Source organism: Trichechus manatus, unplaced genomic scaffold (genome assembly GCF_000243295.1).
Source record: "Trichechus manatus latirostris isolate Lorelei unplaced genomic scaffold, TriManLat1.0 scaffold00060, whole genome shotgun sequence".
NCBI classification, from domain to species: domain Eukaryota; kingdom Metazoa; phylum Chordata; class Mammalia; order Sirenia; family Trichechidae; genus Trichechus; species Trichechus manatus.
Genome location: NW_004443996.1, coordinates 9020751 through 9038313, shown reverse-complemented (window position 1 = coordinate 9038313; position 17563 = coordinate 9020751). Strand labels below are relative to the sequence as shown.

Genomic DNA, 17563 nt, shown 5'->3' with positions numbered 1-17563 from the left:
ATGTGTACTACTGTTTCATGAGAAACTATTTGTTCTGTAAGCCTTCACCTGAAGTACAATAAAATAAAAAAAAAAGAATATATACTAAATCGTGGTAATAACAATATTACTCTGTTGCATTTGACCTATGCTATGGGGCAGTTCTACTTTGTCCTATCGGGTAGCTACGAGTCAGGATCAACTCGATATCATACAACAATAACAACAACAAAAAAAAACACTCCATTACACCGCTGCCCAGCTCTGTGTTACAGAAGATTTACCCTGTTTGTGTGTAGCTAGTAAGACAGGAGTTTCTTTTCCCGCCAACTCCCAATCTGAGGCTATCATTTCATCCTTTTCATCCCAGGAGGAGTAGGCTGGTGTTTCTTCTCCCCCACCTCCCAGCTACGAGTTGCAGAAGCTGTATTCTGGGAATGCAGCAGTTAAGAGTGGGTCTCCATTGGCCGACTAAGCCCCACTCATATGGTGAAAACTCTACCTCGGATGCAGCAGGGTGTTAATAGTGTCCCATGATTGCCCCTGTCCCAGTTTGCTCATACAGAATAGGTTCAAAGCTAGGAAGGGCAAGCCAAGAAAACCAGAATCTACCACCTACCCTCCCATCCCGCACTCACAGAGTTGGGGTGTCATTCTGGGAAAAGTGGCTCCATCCCTAAGTCTTGTATAATAATGCAGGGTTTCTTCCAAGGAGTAAAGGCAGGCAGGAGCCACAGGGTATAAGAACAAAGAGCTCCACAGCTCTGCCTGAAGGACTGACTTTATTGGAAACAAAAAGTGGAGAACTCCGTGCCTAAGGGTGTTGTAACAAAAAAAAAAAACAACAACAGAGGTCTTGTTGGAGAGCAATTAAGACGAGTCTGGTGAATTTATGGGGCCCTGGTGGCACAGTGGTTAAGAGGTCAGCTGCTAACCAAAATGTTTGACAGTTTGAATACACCAGTGGCTCCTTGGAAACCCTATGGGGCAGTTCTACTCCATCCTATAAGGTCGCTATGAGTCGGAATTGACTCAATGGCTATGGGTTTTATTTTTTTACGGGTAGCTCTATGGTACAAACAAAAAGCAGCCAGAAGTTTTATAGAACCAGGAGAAAAGACAGCCAAGAAGAGCCCTCTTGGGAACATGGTCAATTCTAGGGTTTGTGTAGGCTGTATATATGTGCCAGACTGTACTCGGGAACAATCAGAGCAGGATGTGGAGCAGATCTGAAAGCATTCCCCAAGCCACACACAGACCCACCAACACAGGGGTGAAGCCTCACTAGCACAAGGGGCATAAACACAACCTATGATCAACACTCACCGAACAATAAGCTACTCTGATCCAGGGGCAACTCCTATCAACCTAGGCTTAAGAATAATATTACAGTCATCCCAGGGATTCCAGAAGACTGTTTACCTGCTCAAGGCTTTACTCTCTTAGGAGTATCCAGAAAAGAAAATCCCAAGCTACTACTGCCTGTCTGAATGTATTGCAAAAATACATTAACTTCCTAAACTGAGATAGCAGCCTCCAAGCCACATGAACAGTCAACAGTACAGTAAACGGTAAAATCGTAACTGACCAAGAGGGCTTTTAACCAATATGCGACTTATGTCAACCCAGGGGCAACCCCTAGTCACTGTGCTAAAAAAAAATTATAAAACAAGGAGAAGAAAATCTGTGCAAGAACATCATAAGCTGCACACCGTAGAATTAGTCTACGGGATTAGTTCAGCAGTGTCACAAAACAAATAAATTAACAACCAAGCAAATAACAATAACAACAGACACAACAACCCTGAAGGTGTGGATCAGAATATAGAGTTGCTACAATGTATTATCTAACATGTCCAGTTTTCAACAAAAAATTAAGACATACAAAGAAACAAGAAATTGTAAACAATTCACAGAAAAAAAAATAGGCAATAGAAACTGCCTTTAGTGGACTTACAGGACAAAGATTTCAAAGTAGTTGTTAAAAATATGTTTAGAGAACTAAAGTAAATCATGCTCAAAGGATTAAAGGTATGATGACATTGTCTCATCAAATAGAAAATATCAATAAAGAGATAGCAATTATTTTTAAAATGGTAATTCTGGAGTTGAAAGTTCAATTATCAAAATGAATACTTCACTACAAAGTCTCAACAGTAGATCTGAGATATCAGAAGAAAGAATCAACTAAATTGAAGATAGATGATATGGATGGTGCAATCTTAAGAACAAGGAGAACAAAGAATGAATAAAAGTGAACAGTCTCAGAGAAATATGGAACACCCTTAACCTTAGCAACATAAATATTATAGAGTACCAGAAGAGAGAGAGAGAAAGGGCAGAAAAATACTTGAAGAAATCATGACATAAACGTTCTAAAATTTGAAGAACATTAATCTACACATCAAGAAGCTCAACAAACTCCAAGCAGAGAAAATACAAAGAGATTCACACTTAGACACATCATAGTCAAAATGTTGAAAGCTAAAAACAAAGAGAAAATATTGAAAGCAGCAAGAGAAAAATAACTCTGTACAAGAAACCAAAAACTCATTGCCTTTGAGTTGATTCTGACTCATAGCTATCCTATAGGGCATAGTAGAACTGCCCAATAGGGTTTCCAAGGCTGTAATCTATAGGGAAGCAGACTGCCACATCCATCTCCCACGGAGTGGCCGGTGGGTTTGAACCACTGACTTTTCAGATAGCAGCCACCAGGTCTCCTTCCTGTGCATGAGGGAACATACAAAATATTAAGAGCTAACTTCTCTTCAGACAACTGAGGCCAGAAAATAATGGAATGACATACCCAAAGTGTTGAAAGTTAAAAACAAAACAAAACAAAACAAAAAAACTGTCAACCAAGGATCTAATATCTTTCAAAACTATCTTTCAAAAATGAAGGCAAAATAAAGACATCCCCAGATAAACAAAAATGAAAGAATTTGTCATTAGTAGGCCTGCCTTACAAGAAATACTAAAGGAAGTTCTTCAGGCTGAAAACAAGTGACACCAGATAGTAACTTGAATCCACATGAAAAAACAAAAGTACCGGTTAAAGGTAATTATATATAGGTAATTACAAAAGACAACATAATTGTATTGTTGAGCCTATAACTTATAGAAATGTGATATACTTGACAATAACAACACAAAGGAGGTGGATGGAAGCATAGCTGTATTGGAGTAAGGAAATTTTGCCAGATGGTAACTCAAATCCAAGGAACAAATGAAGAGAATCTTAAGTCATAAAATGAAAGTTAGTATAACAAACTCTATAAATATAAATGAAGGAGCCCTGGTGGTGCAATTGTTAAGTGCTCAGCTGCTAACCGAATGGTCAGCGGTTCTAACCCACCCAGCAGCTTTGAGGGACAAAAGACCTGGTGATCTCCTCTCACAAAGACTGCAGCCTAGGAAGCCCTACGGGGCAGTTCTACTCTGTCCTATAGGGTAACTATGAGTCAGAATCGACTGATGGCACCTAATGACAGCAACATAAATATATACTAGCTCTTCTTTCTTCTAATCAGCTTCTTAAAAAACTTAAAATAATAATTACAACAATGAATTTTCTTAACATGTTTGGACATAATACGTATATAAGAGTAATAGCCCAAAAAAAGATGGGGAGAGAATGAAAATATACAGGATTAAACTCATAAAAAACCCGTTACCGTCGAGTCGATTCCAACTTATAGCGACCCTCAGGAAGCACAGAACTGCCCCGTAGGCTTTCCAAGGAGTGGCTGGTGGATTCCAACTGCTGATCTTTTGGTTACCAGCCAAGCTCTTAACCACTGCAACTAAGTCAGTTTAAATCTGAGGTTCATTTTGATAAGTAAAGGTTTATGTCATAATTTTTAGAGCAACAACTAAGAAAATAAAAACAGTTAAAAAACTATTAAAGGAATAAAAATATTACTTAAGAAAATATCTACTTAATATAAAAGAAGACAATAAAGGAGAATACAGAGCTAGAAAATACATGAGACATATAGAAAACAAAAAACAATATGGCAGATGTAAGTCTAATAATACTTATAATAGCATTATATACTGTGAGGTATGGAATCACCTTAATAAAAAGAGCAATTTGGGCTTTTGATGCCAGTTCCAAAGCCCCACCTGGTCTGACCTTTAGCGGAATTGGCTTGGGAAGCCAGAGTAGTCTGACGTTTACCAGATTATCTGGGGGGCCCCAACCAGAAACAGACCTTTACTTGGATTGGCTGGAGAGGGGTGGGCACCCCTACCCAATTGACCTTTACCAGGATTCGCTGGTGGGCACCACCAGGGCTGATCTTTACTGAGACTGGCTGGGAGGGCCCCACTCTGTAGTTGACCTTTGCATGGATTGTCTGGAGGGCCCTGCCTGGTGACTGATAAAAACCCTAGAACACAGAGGCTCAAATTATGCCTCCTGATTGATGAGAGCCTAGAGAGAAGTGCACGCTTTGGACACAAGTTCCTAAGCTACAGTCCTCTCAGATCAAGTAAACCTGTGATGACGATGAAGACAGCAGAAGAAGTGGAGACAACGAAGAGACCCAGACGGTGGCATCAGAGTGTAAGACCAAACTCTGGCCAATAGCTGAGAGGAGCAATCAAATGCCAAAGTCTGCCAAGTGACTGGATTGAGTTTCCTGTTCGAAAGTTTCCTAATGTGTGTGAATTAACATTTGCTTCAAGAAGGGTAAACGGGTCCCCTTTGAGACATAAGATGGTCTCCTTTTAGACACTGAGGCCCTGTGCTGGGTCCCCTCCCTAACCTTAGCTTTTGCATATCTTTGTTTCTGTTTATATCCTTTGTTTATATTCTTCTCTGTTATTAAAGTTGTTATTGTAGTTGTTTCCATGAGTTCTCTGTGCCTGTTTGGATGAATTATTAAACCCAATAGAGAAAGAGCGCCATGGGGAGGGGGGCGGTGATGGATGGTGTCACAAATGGTAAAGTTGGAGAATGGGGGTATATTTGACCTTCGCCTCAGAGGAAACAGCTTTGTCCTGATTCTTACTCTCCGAGTTAGCCTTTCACATTTGAATGGAATAAACCCAACAGCAAAAACTCCAGAGATTGTCAGATTGGATAAAAAAAAAGAACACCCAACTATATACTATCTACAGGAAGCACACTTCAGATTAAAATACAAATAGGTTGAAGATAAAAGGACAAAAAAATGATATGCAATTCAAACAACAACTATAAGAGAGCTGGAGTAGCCATACTAATATCAGAAATATGATCCTCTAAAACAAAACAAAAATATGTTACTAGAGATAAAGAGGGACTTTTCTTAATGATAAAAGGGCCAATCCATCAGAAATATCTAAGAACTATAACCATATATGTACATAATAACAGAGCCCCAAAATACATGAAGCAAACACTGATACAATGGAAGGAAGAAAGAAACAATTCAACAATAATAGTTGTATACTTCAATATCCCACTTTCAATAATGGATAGAACAATGAGGCAGAATATCAAGAAGAAAACAGAGGACTCGGACAACACTATAAACCAACTGGACCTAACAGACATCTGTAGAACACTCCACCCAACAACAACAGAATATGCATTCTTCTCAAATGCTCACGAAACAGTCTCCAGTATAGACTATGTGCTAAGCCATAACACAAGATTTAATATTTTAAAAAGGATTAAAATCATACAAAGTATGTTTCCTGACCCAAATGGAATGAAATTAGAAATTAAGAACAGAAGGAAATTTGAGAAATTCACAAATATGAATTAAACAACATATTCCTTAATGACCAATAGGTCAAAGAAGAAATCACAAGGGAATTAGATACTACTTGAGATGAGTAAAAAGACACAACATACCAAACCTATGGCATGTAGCTAAAGCAGTGCTAAGAAGTAGATATATAGCCGTAAGCACTTGTTTATATAAAAAAGATCTTAAAAAATAAACTAATCTTTCACCCTAAAAATCTAGAAAAAATAGAAAACTGAACCCAAAACAAGCCAAAGGAAGGAAATAAGAACCAGAGAATAGAAAAATAATAGAGAAAATCAATTAAATCAAAGTTGGTTTTTTTAAAGACCAACAAAACTGAAAAATTTTTAGAAAGACTGACCAGAAAAATATAAGAGAAGACTCGAAATACTAAACTCAGGAAACAAAGTGGGGAAACGGACTCAAAAAAAAAGAAAAAGAAATAATCTAAATAGACCTATAACAACTAAAGAGATGGAATTACTAATAAAAAAAAAAAAAAAGTTCCCACAGAGAAAAGATTGGGAAAGAAGTAAAATTATCTCTATTTCAAAAGACATTATCTTGTATATAAAAAATTGTAAGGTTCTCAGAATTTTGGGGAACCATATATCGTATAAGGATTTTGTATCCAGAATATTAAAAACTGCCACAATTTAATTACAAAAAGACAAACAACCCAATAATAAAATGGGCCAGGGACCTGAATAGACGTTTTACCAAAGAAGAAATGGAAATCACTAAGAAGCACATGTAAACATGCTCACTGTCACTAGTCATTACGTAAATGAAAATAAAAACCACAATGATAAAGCCACTAAGATGGATGTGATGAAAAACAATAAAAAAAAAAAAAAAACAGAAAACAACAGGTTTTGGCAAGGATGTGGAGAAATGAAACCCTCATCCATCACTGGTGGGACTATAAAATGGTATAGCCACTGTGGAAAACAGTTTGGCGGTTCCTCAAAAAGTTAAACATAGAATTAATTACCTTATGACCCAGCAATTCCACTTCTAGGTATATACGCAAAAGAATTAAAAGCAGTAATGCAAACAGATACTTGTAAACTTAAGTTTATTGCAGCACTATTCATAATAGACAAAAGGTGGAAACAACCTAAACGTTCATCAACAGATGAATGGATAAACAAAATGTGGTACATGCATACAATGAAATACGACTCTGCCATAAAAAGAAATGAAGCCTTGACGCATTCTACAACATGGATGAACCTTGAAAACATAATGCTGAGTAAAATAAGTCAGTTACAAAAAGACAAATATTGTATGATTCTGCTTATATTAAATATCTAGAAAAGACAGATGTATAGAGACCAAAGTTTATTAGTGGTCACCAGGAGTGGAAAGGGAAAAATTCCTAACGGATTCACAAAAAATATTATAATTAATAAATGAGTTCTGCAAAATTTCAAGATACAACAATATACAAAAATCAATTGTATTTTAATATGCTAGCAATAAACATTAAAAAATGAAATTAATAAAACTATTCCATTCACAATAGCATGAAAAACAATATAAGTAGACATGAATTTAGCAAAAGAAGTGCAAGACTTATACATTCAATCTACAAATGATTGTTGAAAAAAAATTAAAGAGAACTAAATAAATGTAAAGACATCCTCTGTTTCTAGATTGGAAGATTAAATAACAGTTAGATGACAATATTCCCCAAACTGATCTACAGATTCAATACAACCCCTACCAAAATTGCAACTGGCTTTTTCCAGAAATTGACATGCTGACTGTAAAGTTCTTATGGAAATGCAATGTCCCAGAATAGCCAAACAATCTTGAAAAAGAACAAAGTTAGATAACTAATGCATTTTAAAACATACTACAGAGCCATATTAATCAAGTAAGTGTGGTACTGTCACAAGGATAGACATATAGATTGATGGAATAGAATTGAGAGTCCAGAAATACCCCTTACATTTATGGTCATTTGATTTTCCACAAGGGTACAAACACAATTCAATGGGAAAAGAATGGTCATTCAACAAACAGTACTGGGACACTGGGATATATACACACAAAATAATGAATTTGGACCTTTATCTCACACCATACTCAAAAATAAAATGGATTACAGTGTAGTGTAAGAGTTAAAACTATAATACTTATACAACAAGGAAAAAATATTCATGACTTTGTGTTAGGCAATAATTTCTTAGATAGGACACTGAAAGCACAAGTGGCAAAAGAAAAAAAAGATAAATCGAACTTAATGAAAACAAAACAAAACTTTTGTGCTCCAAATGATATTATCAAGAAAGTGAAAAAAAATGGGAGAAAATATTTGCTAATCATGGATCTGGTAAGAGACTTGTATCCAGAATATATAAAGAAAACTTAAATTTCTATAATAAAAAGAAAAATAATCCAATTAAAAATGTCTAAGAGATTTAAAGAGACATATATACAAATGGACAATAAGGGCATGAAATGATATTCAATATCTAGCCATCAGGGAAAGGAAGATCAAAACCACAATGTCAGACCAATTCTTACTAGCGTGGCTATAATCATGAAGACACATAATAACAAGTGTCGGGGAGAATGTGGAGAAATTGAAACCCTATACACTGCCGGTGAGAATGTAAAATCGTGAAGTCACTTTGGAAAACAGTCTGGCAGTTCATCAAAAGGTTAAACATAGGATTATCAATGTTGTTGTTGTTAGGTGCTGTTGAGTCGATTCCGACTTATAGAGACCCTATAGAACAGAGTAGAACTACCCCTTAGTGTTTCCAAGAAGTGGCTGGTGGATTTGAACTGCTGACCTTTTTGGTTAGCAGCCGAGCTCTTAACCATTAGGCCACCAGGATTACCATATGACTCAGTAATTCCACTCCTAGGGATATACAAAGATAAATGAAAAAATACATCCACACAAAATTTGTACATGAATGTACATGAATGTTCATAGCAGCATTATTCATAATAGCCACAAGTGGAAATAATCCAATTATATATACACTGATGAATAGATAAATTAAATATGACATATCCATATAATGAAATATTATTCAGAAATAAAAAGGAAAAAATACTGATACCTGCTAAAGTATCAACCAGGAAAACATTATGCTAAGTGAAAGACATCACTCAAAAAAGACCACATATTGTATTTTTTCATTTATATAAAAGTCCAAAAAATAGATCATAAAAAAATGGATTAAGTTTGCTTTGCATTGAGGGTGGGGTGTGGAATGACTGCAAATGAGCACAGTATTTTTGATGTGATGAATATGTTTAAAAATTAGATTATGGTGATGGTTGCACAACTCTGTGAATATACTAAAAACTATTAAATGAAACACTTTAAACGGGTGAATTGTATGGTATATGAATTATATCTTAATAAAACAATAAAAAAATCTAGCAGTGATTTTCTGTATTGTAGAATTTACATTATTGGGTTTTTAAATTTTTCTGTTTTTTCTAATATTTTACAATGATTATTGGATATATGTGTAATCAAAATAATTTCTATTCATATCAGCATAAACCTGTATTGTTTTTATATAGTTGTAGATAGCCTCTACCATTTTTGGGTATAATTTTTCTGCTTATCATTACTTCATATCCAAGTCTCAAATTGGTATCATCCATAAACTAGTCATTTTAAAAATAACCCAACATTCCTTCATATTTATGTATTTTTGTTTGATTTTCATCTGTTGTTAGCCATTTGGATTGTTTCTGTTCTCCCACTGCACACATACTAATGCTTATACATCCTTGTATACAAAGCATTTCTTTCCTATTGATTTTTAGCGAAACTTGTGAGAGCTAGAACTCGATGGGACTGCCTTCTTTTCCCCCAGGTCTTGCTAGTTTTCCAGCTCAATTTAGTGGAAAATATTTGAGTTTTTCTTCTCTGACAGGTTACTGTCTTACACAGATTCCAGCTTTCGAAGGTTATTCACCACAGTACATTGTACCTCGCCAAGGTTTGTGAACATCTTCATAGTTTTTGATGTGTATAATCAGATTGACATACTTGACATGTCCGACCTATGAAGTAAACTTGGTGAGGATAAAGCATGTCAAACGGAGTTGGAGTAAATGTGTGAAGGTTTAAACACCAATTTTGTCATTAATGACTCACATTTTTAGAGCATAGACAGATCTTAATTTTTTTTCCTTCGATGTTAATCATAAAAGCATTTATTACAGCAAATTAATTTGTTATCTATACAGCAGTAATAATTCAATGGGAATTCTTTAGTAATCTAAGTGGAGACAAATGTGCACTTATTATAAAGTGTTACTGCTAACTAGAAAACACTTTAAAATAAGTGTTCACTCCATTTAGTGCATTTAACATTCTCAGTAGTATTAATCATGACAAGACACTTTGGTATTAATGTTGATATAATGGCTCATCCATTTTAATGACATGCTTTTTCATAGACTCATAATAAGAGAACATTACTGTTAGAGAAGATCTTAGAGATTATCTAGTCCAACTTCCTACCTGATTGATGTATGAATCACTTCTATAACATCTTCACAATTCTATTCTGAAATACTTCCATTGAAGGGGGCTTTAACTCTCTCATCAGACACCCTATTGTAGTATCTGACAGCTATAATTGTTATACATTTTTTCTTTTTATTGAATAAAAATCAGTTTTTCTGGACTTTCTGACCATGGGCTCTGATTCTGTCCTCTGAAACTGCATAGAATACACTAGACACCTCTCTCTATGACAGCTCTTCAGGTTGCTAAAGAACATTATCATTCGTCCCTCCTCATTCTCACTCCCGCCATGTATTTCTAGTCTTAAATATTCTAATTTCCTTCTATGGTTTCTAGCAAGATATTATTTTCTATTATGTCCCTAGTTTAGTCATTTTTCTTTCAGTGTGCTCTAATTTGCTTGTGGCCTTCTTAAAATGTGGAACCCACCACTAAGCATAGTACCCCACATGTGGCTTATTACTTCTTTTTCTCTTTAGTTTTTGTATTCTACCTCTATTCATGCAACCCTAAAATGGCATTACTGTTTTGGTAAGACTAATGCACGATGAGCTTATATTTAGTTTATAGTGAATCCCATTGGCCTATTTTAGTTTTACCTTATTTTCTGTTTATCAACATGTTTCCCATCCCATAAGACACAACTTACTTTTAGAGGTTAAGTAAGAAACTTTACATTTATCTGTGTTAAATTTCATTATGCTAAGTTCAACCTACTGTTGATATCTTTTTGGGTCCTGATTATGTCATTTAGCATATTAGTTACCATGACTATAGGCACCTGGCATCCAAACAATTAAATTACTTACAGATGGTTTGGCCCATGTCACGTTGTTATGTATTATAATTTGGAGGGTGGTATCTCACATTCCTGTTGATTTGGCTTGTTTCTTAGCTAGAAAATAAAACGAGAATGGTACCACTATGTTGTATTGCCAGACATGTAGATGTGTTTTGTCCCTCTAATTCTAGATAAACTTTGTGTAAAGTGAAAATCTCTTCACTTCTCTTCGATTTCTGAAATCTAGTTTCTTGCCCCAAACATCCTCTGTAATTTCCTATATCACTGCCCCTGTCTGGTCTCTATTATCTGCTTGGAATGTCTTTCTTCCCACTTTCACTTGTTAAACTCCTACTTATTATTTAAGACGAAGTCAAATTCCATAACTTTTGAAACATCTCCTTTGGAGCCCTCAGTTAATCTCTCTCTTCCCTTAGACACTTAGAGTAGTATTATTAGTACATTTTATGTGACTTTAAACAGTCTACAATGGATTATTGTTCCTTGGATGTGTGTATCTATTTTCACCATTAGATCGTGGAGCCCTTTGAAGCTGGAGACTTAATATTCCCCATAGCATCAACCTCAGCTCTTTTTAGTACAAAGTAGATGCTGAATCAGGAGCCATGATGGTGCAATGGTTAAGTGCTCCGCTGCTAAGTGAGAGGTCAGCGGTTCAAATTCACCAGCGGCTCCGTGGGAGAAAAGACCTGGTGATCTGTTCCCATAAAGATTACAGCCTAGGAAACCCTATAGAACAGTTCTACTTTGTCATATAGGGTCCCTATGAGTCAGAATCAACTCGATGACACACAACAACAGATGCTGAATAAACTTTGTTCAACTGAGTTGAATTGTACAAAATATCAAAGGAGATAGGGCTATTGGAAAAGACACTAAACGAGAGTCAGGCCACATGGACTCTAGTCCCCACTTGTCTGGATGTGACCTTGGACTAGTTATTTCCCCTCTCTGTACCCCAACATTCTCATCCTTTATTATAACATTTTGTTGATTTGTAAGTTGCATAAAGGATCAGGTTTAAATTTCCAAAGTCTTCGAATTCAAAAAAGTTATCCTTGTTCTTTTCCAGTGAACCAGCCTCATCCCAAGCGTTGTATTCCTGGCTATCTCTTTCCTATGCCAATTGCTGTTGGACCTTTCCCACATCCTTCTTTTGATGCAACCACAAGTAAGTTTAGGAATATATCCCCAGGATTCTTAATGTTTATGACCTCAGACTGTACATGGCAATATATGCTTTAAAAAAACTTAACTGGTACTAATAAAACCAATGCTTTGTGCTACATTTTGGTTTAAGTTGGTTGGCTCTGCTTCTTTTCTCCAGCCAGAAAAGAGATTTCATCCAGTCACCTTGTCGATGGGTGACACTAGATGCAAATGAAAGGAAAAGGGAAAGGGAACATATATTTGAATGCCTACTAGGTGCTAAGCCTCATGAAAATTATTTTATTTCCTCCTTACTATGAATCTATGAGTTAGTTATTCTTGGCCCCATTTTACATGTGAGGAAGCTGATGCTCAGAAAGATTAGAAGTGGTAGAACCCAAATTAAGAACTAAGTACTTTTTATTCCAAAGTCTATATTTTATTCATTACACTGCACTGACCCAAGAGAGAACTCAGCAAGATAATTCAAATGTTTCCATGCAAACTCATTCCTAAAATATTCAGAAACTTATTCCACTTCCATTCCCTAGCATTGAAGGATAGGTGACATCATCTTCCTATCTGAAATATAGCACATTTGATTTTTTAGAACAATGAATATGAAAATATTTGAACATGCACAAAAATAGAGTAGCATAATAAATAGCATTAAAAACTACAGGTAAACAGCACCCAACCTAAAAAAAAATCAATATTTTGCCAGTCTTGTTTCATGTGTTCCTCTCCTTCATTTATATTGTGGTGGTGGAGGGGATATTGTAAAGCAAATCCTAGACATTATATTATTTTACCCACAAACACTACAGTTATACCGAACTGCAAACAAACTAAAGAGCAATCAAGAAGCACATAAGATGTCTGTTCCACCATTAGTAATAATCTCACAAATCCGTTACCTAATTTGATCCTCACAATAGACATCAATGGAGCTCTGTGGGTACATGAGATTTTGATGTGGCCATTTTAATGTGGCCATTTTGAAGTAACTTTTTATGCATTGTTTTAGCATAGACCATTTTTACCTGGACTAAAATACGGAAAACACAAGTCATCTAACATTTTTCTGAGTAATACTCAAAACACACACTTTTACTCCTTGAATCTCACCCCATTCCTGAGTGTTATGCTCTAATTCTATACTTCTACAACAAGGGTGGGAGGCCATGGTGATGTGAGGTTATAAATGAGTTATTCCACATACCGTTTGGTAATAAAATCAGAAGTTTTACATTTTGATATGGTCATTTTATGGTATCACCAAAAATGGCCACAATCCAAGTAACGCACAATCCAGTCAAAGATTATGATGGTAGTTAATACTTACTGAACACTTACTGTGAGACAGACATTGAGTTAAATGATACATGTATAAATGCATTTACTCTGCACACTAAAAAAATGACCATGAAACCACCTGCAACAAATTGTCGTCTATTTCCCTCTGAGGTGAGGGATACGAAAAATTTATTATATACAGTTTATAGGGTTGGAAATTGAGGCTTAGAGTTATGCAGTGGTTTGTTCAAGGCAACAAGGCAAGTATGGGTCAGAGCCAGCACAAGCATTCAGGTCTACTGATGGCTAGCACAGTGATCTTTCCACTGTTTATTTCTTTAACAGCCTCAGTTAAAGAAAAATTAAAGGAACAATTTGGCTTAATTGTGTTTTTGTGGAATCCTTATGGTTTAAGCCTCAAAGGAGACACTATCAAATGGTATTATGATTAAAATAATGAAGATGATAATAACAATAAGTAGCCAACATTTATTAAACACCATGCATTTTTACACATTCAACTTTATTATTCCATCATCACAATTACTCTATGAGTTATTATTGTCCCCATTTTACTTCTGGAAAAACTGAGACTCAGAAAGATTAAATAAGTTATCAATAAGTTATCACAGGTCTCTCAGATTTTGAAGAAAATTGCACTTTCAGATGATAATCAGAAAATTCACAAAAGGCATCATGGCTACCAATAAAAGAAACCAATGTAAATAATATTGTTGTGGGGGATTATATACTCATATACTAGAAATGTACACAGTGTTTGCTCTTGCTCAGTGTTCCCTTATTGAGACTGATATTTGAATGGATTGAATGTTTGTTTCATAGTTACTGGTGAATTTAACTTGTACTTTACTCTGGGAACCTTAGTGAGGGGAATGAACAAACATACTGACCTTGTCCTTGGGATTTAACATTGCCTTTTCATGGAAAATTGATAAAAATAAATATCCATTTCTTAGTCACAACATTTGGAGTAGAGTTGTTATTGTCCCCTCCTCTCCTGTCATCTTCTGTTGGTGATGATATTTCTACCTCAGGGAGAAGGGTATATTCCAATGCGGAGAGGCTGCTATCACTGACAGTCAAGCAAATAGCTGAGTACAGCCTTTAATATGGACCTGGGCTCCATAATATCAGACACTTCAAAGCATTTCTTTTCAAAAGAGTTGATATTGAACTGTGCAAATTCTTTGAAAGAGATTAAGGTTCTGAACAGGTGCAAGGTAGAGTGATTACTGTCATTTTTCACATGCCAATCCAACTCCCTGCTCTGCCCCAAAATAGCTCTCCCAGGCTGGAAGCTCTTGATTTAAAACACCCTTTCCAGTTACTAGACTTTGTAAGAATAAAAGAATATCTTAAAGCTATTTTAGATCTAGGGTAAAACACTAAAATCAATGAGACAGAAGAATACATTTTAAAAATCAGAGCTAAAATTTACACAATGCACTGAAAGATTTTCTGGAGAACTTAGGCTCCACATTCTACTTTCGTATGAAAGTCCAGACCCTTAAAGGGAAATTGTTATTTGATGTGCTTCACAATCTAAATAATTGCTTTCAGTGCTCCTCTTCAGTTTGTATATATTAGGAATACCCATGTAGTATTTTTCTCTCAGATGGTCCATAGGGACCCCTGTAACAAAAGCAAGATAAATGCAATGCTGAGCTCCATCGTCTTTTGCTTCTGGTTTTCAGGAAAGCAACGGTAGCTCCTCTTGTATTTTTAGAGTTCACATACTTATACGCAGTACTCATGAGGAAAATTTAGTCTGCTCACACACTCTTGCTATAAAGGAACTCAGCCACTCAGAAAGGCTAGAGGAAGGAAAAGGGCAATTGTATGTTAGGAGAAGGATGAGTTGTTACAAAGAACAGTGCAGGTTTAAGTTAAACAGACACTTTGGCAGATGCTGGTAAATTTCGTGTGGGAAGGAAGGAGAGGCAAGGCATGGCCCAAGGATTAAGAATCGGGAATTTTTTTTTTTTTTAAATCACTCAATTTGGAATTCTCCTTTACAGTTTTTTGCACACACAGTAAATCAAAGTCACGAATGTTCATAGAGAATTTAGAGCTAGGAAGCCTGCTACAAATGAAAATAATCCTGCCTTTGACTCTACAGGACTGAGGCTGAGTGAATACATATGATTCAATGTAACAATTATTTCTTAAGGCCTAATACATGTCAGGCACTTGTTAGGAACTCAGAACGACTTTTGCCCTCAAGGAGCTCTCTGCCTATTGAAAATACAGGCAAGAAAACAGGGGATTATAGTCTAGTATGATAGATTCCTTTATAAAGTCAGCTATGAGAGACTATAGTAGTAAGGGAAGGCTTCCAATAAGAGGGGTCATATGAGTTGTGTTTTTAAAGATGTGTAGGAGAGAGACAGGTGAAGAAATGAAGAAGGGTGTTTCAGACAATTATATAAATAACTATAAAGCTGGGAACCCCAAAAAACTTAGTGCCCAATGCTAATGCTAGATTGCTTTCAGCAGTTCAGTGCGAATTTTACTGACTTTACTTTGTAATATATGTATTTTTCTTCTTACTCTCTAGTATACAGAGGCTTCTGGGCGATCTTTCTTATATTAGGTGTTGGTTCTGGTCTGGCTGGGGGATTTCTGCTGGTGTGTGGTGTACCCTTTGCCAGTGCTGGAAGTTATAAAGTTGGAGGTGGCTTTCTGATGATATCGGGTAAGTTGTCATATCACCACGTGGGGAAAAACTAGATAACTAGAAAGCTGAGTGTACGTGTGTGTGTTTGTACATCATTTACATGTAAGAAACTGTACTGAAAAGAAGGCAAACATAATTAATGTCACTGAATTGTACCCGTGAAGAATGTTGAGATTACAAATGTTTTGTTTTGTGTATATTTACAACAAGAAAAAATATAAAGGGAACTACTGGTGAATCGGGCATGTGCCTTTAGTTCAAATTTGTATAAACTCCTGTTTTCTTATACTGCACATGTGAACTTTTCCCTCAGTTGGGTGTTAGAAAGATCATATATAACAGCTTATATATTTATTTCCAAAATCTTGGTAGTGTTGGTTATTTATTATTATCTCCTAATGGTTAGGTGACAGATATAAACATTTATAGCCTCCCTTACTTTTTCTTTTTTTCATTGGCAGGACTGCTCAGTGTATGAGAGTTGGATTTTTGTTTAATTGTATTTTGGATGAGGGTTTACAGAGCAAACTAGTTTCTCATTAAACAATTAATACACATATTGTTTTGTAACATTGGTTGCCACCCCTACAACATGTCAACATTCTCCCCTTCTAGACCTTGGGTTCCCCATTACCAGCTTTCTTGTCCCCTCCTGCCTTCTTCTCCTTGCCCATAGGTTGGTGTGCCCATTTAGTCTCATTTTGTTTTATGGGCTGAAGGGTGAACCTCAGGAGTGACTTCAGTACTGAGCTATAAGGGTGTCCAGGGGGCCTTCTTTCAGGATTTCTCCAGTCTCTGTCAGACCAGTAAGTCTTTATTTTTTTTGTGAGTTACAATTTTCTTCTACATTTTTCTTCACCTGTGCCCGGGACCCTTTATTGTGATCCTTATCAGAGCAGTCGGTGGTAGTAGCTGGGCACCATCTAGTTGTGCTGGACTCAGTCTGGCGGAGGCTGTGGTAGTTGTGCTACATTAGTCCTTTAGACTAGTCTTTCCTTTTGTGTCTTTGGTTTTCTTCATTCTCTCTTGCTCCAGATGGCGTGAGATCAGTGGAGTATCTTATATGGCCGCTTGCAAAGTTTTAAGACCCTAGAAGCTACTCACCAAAGTAGGATGTAGAATATTTTCTTTATAAAATGTGTTATGCAAATTGAGCTAGATGTTCCCTAGACCATGGTCCCCAGCCCATTAATTCTGTCCTCTCAGGGAGTTTGGATGTCTCTATGGAGCTTCCACGACCTTGCCTTGGTCAAGTTGTTCTGGCTTCCCCAGTACTGTGTACTGCCTTCGCCTTCACCAAAGTTACCACTTACTTACTGTCTACTTAGTGTTTTTCCCTCCCCACCCCTCTGCTCTATCATAACCATGAAAGATTGTTTATT

At 36.2% G+C, this 17563-nt stretch overlaps 1 protein-coding gene across 1 annotated transcript in view; it reads left to right on the top strand.

Annotated features, from left to right (window-relative positions):
* The window catches only part of LOC105756408 (transmembrane protein 182-like), a 32085-nt gene extending 15426 nt beyond the window's left edge, over positions 1 to 16659 (top strand). The window contains exons 3-5 of the mRNA XM_012556257.2: positions 12111 to 12209; positions 16062 to 16199; positions 16643 to 16659. Of these exons, the coding sequence (XP_012411711.1) occupies positions 12111 to 12209; positions 16062 to 16199; positions 16643 to 16659 (254 nt within the window). The remainder of the gene's footprint in view (positions 1 to 12110; positions 12210 to 16061; positions 16200 to 16642) is intronic.
* The last annotated feature ends 904 nt before the right edge of the window (positions 16660 to 17563 follow it).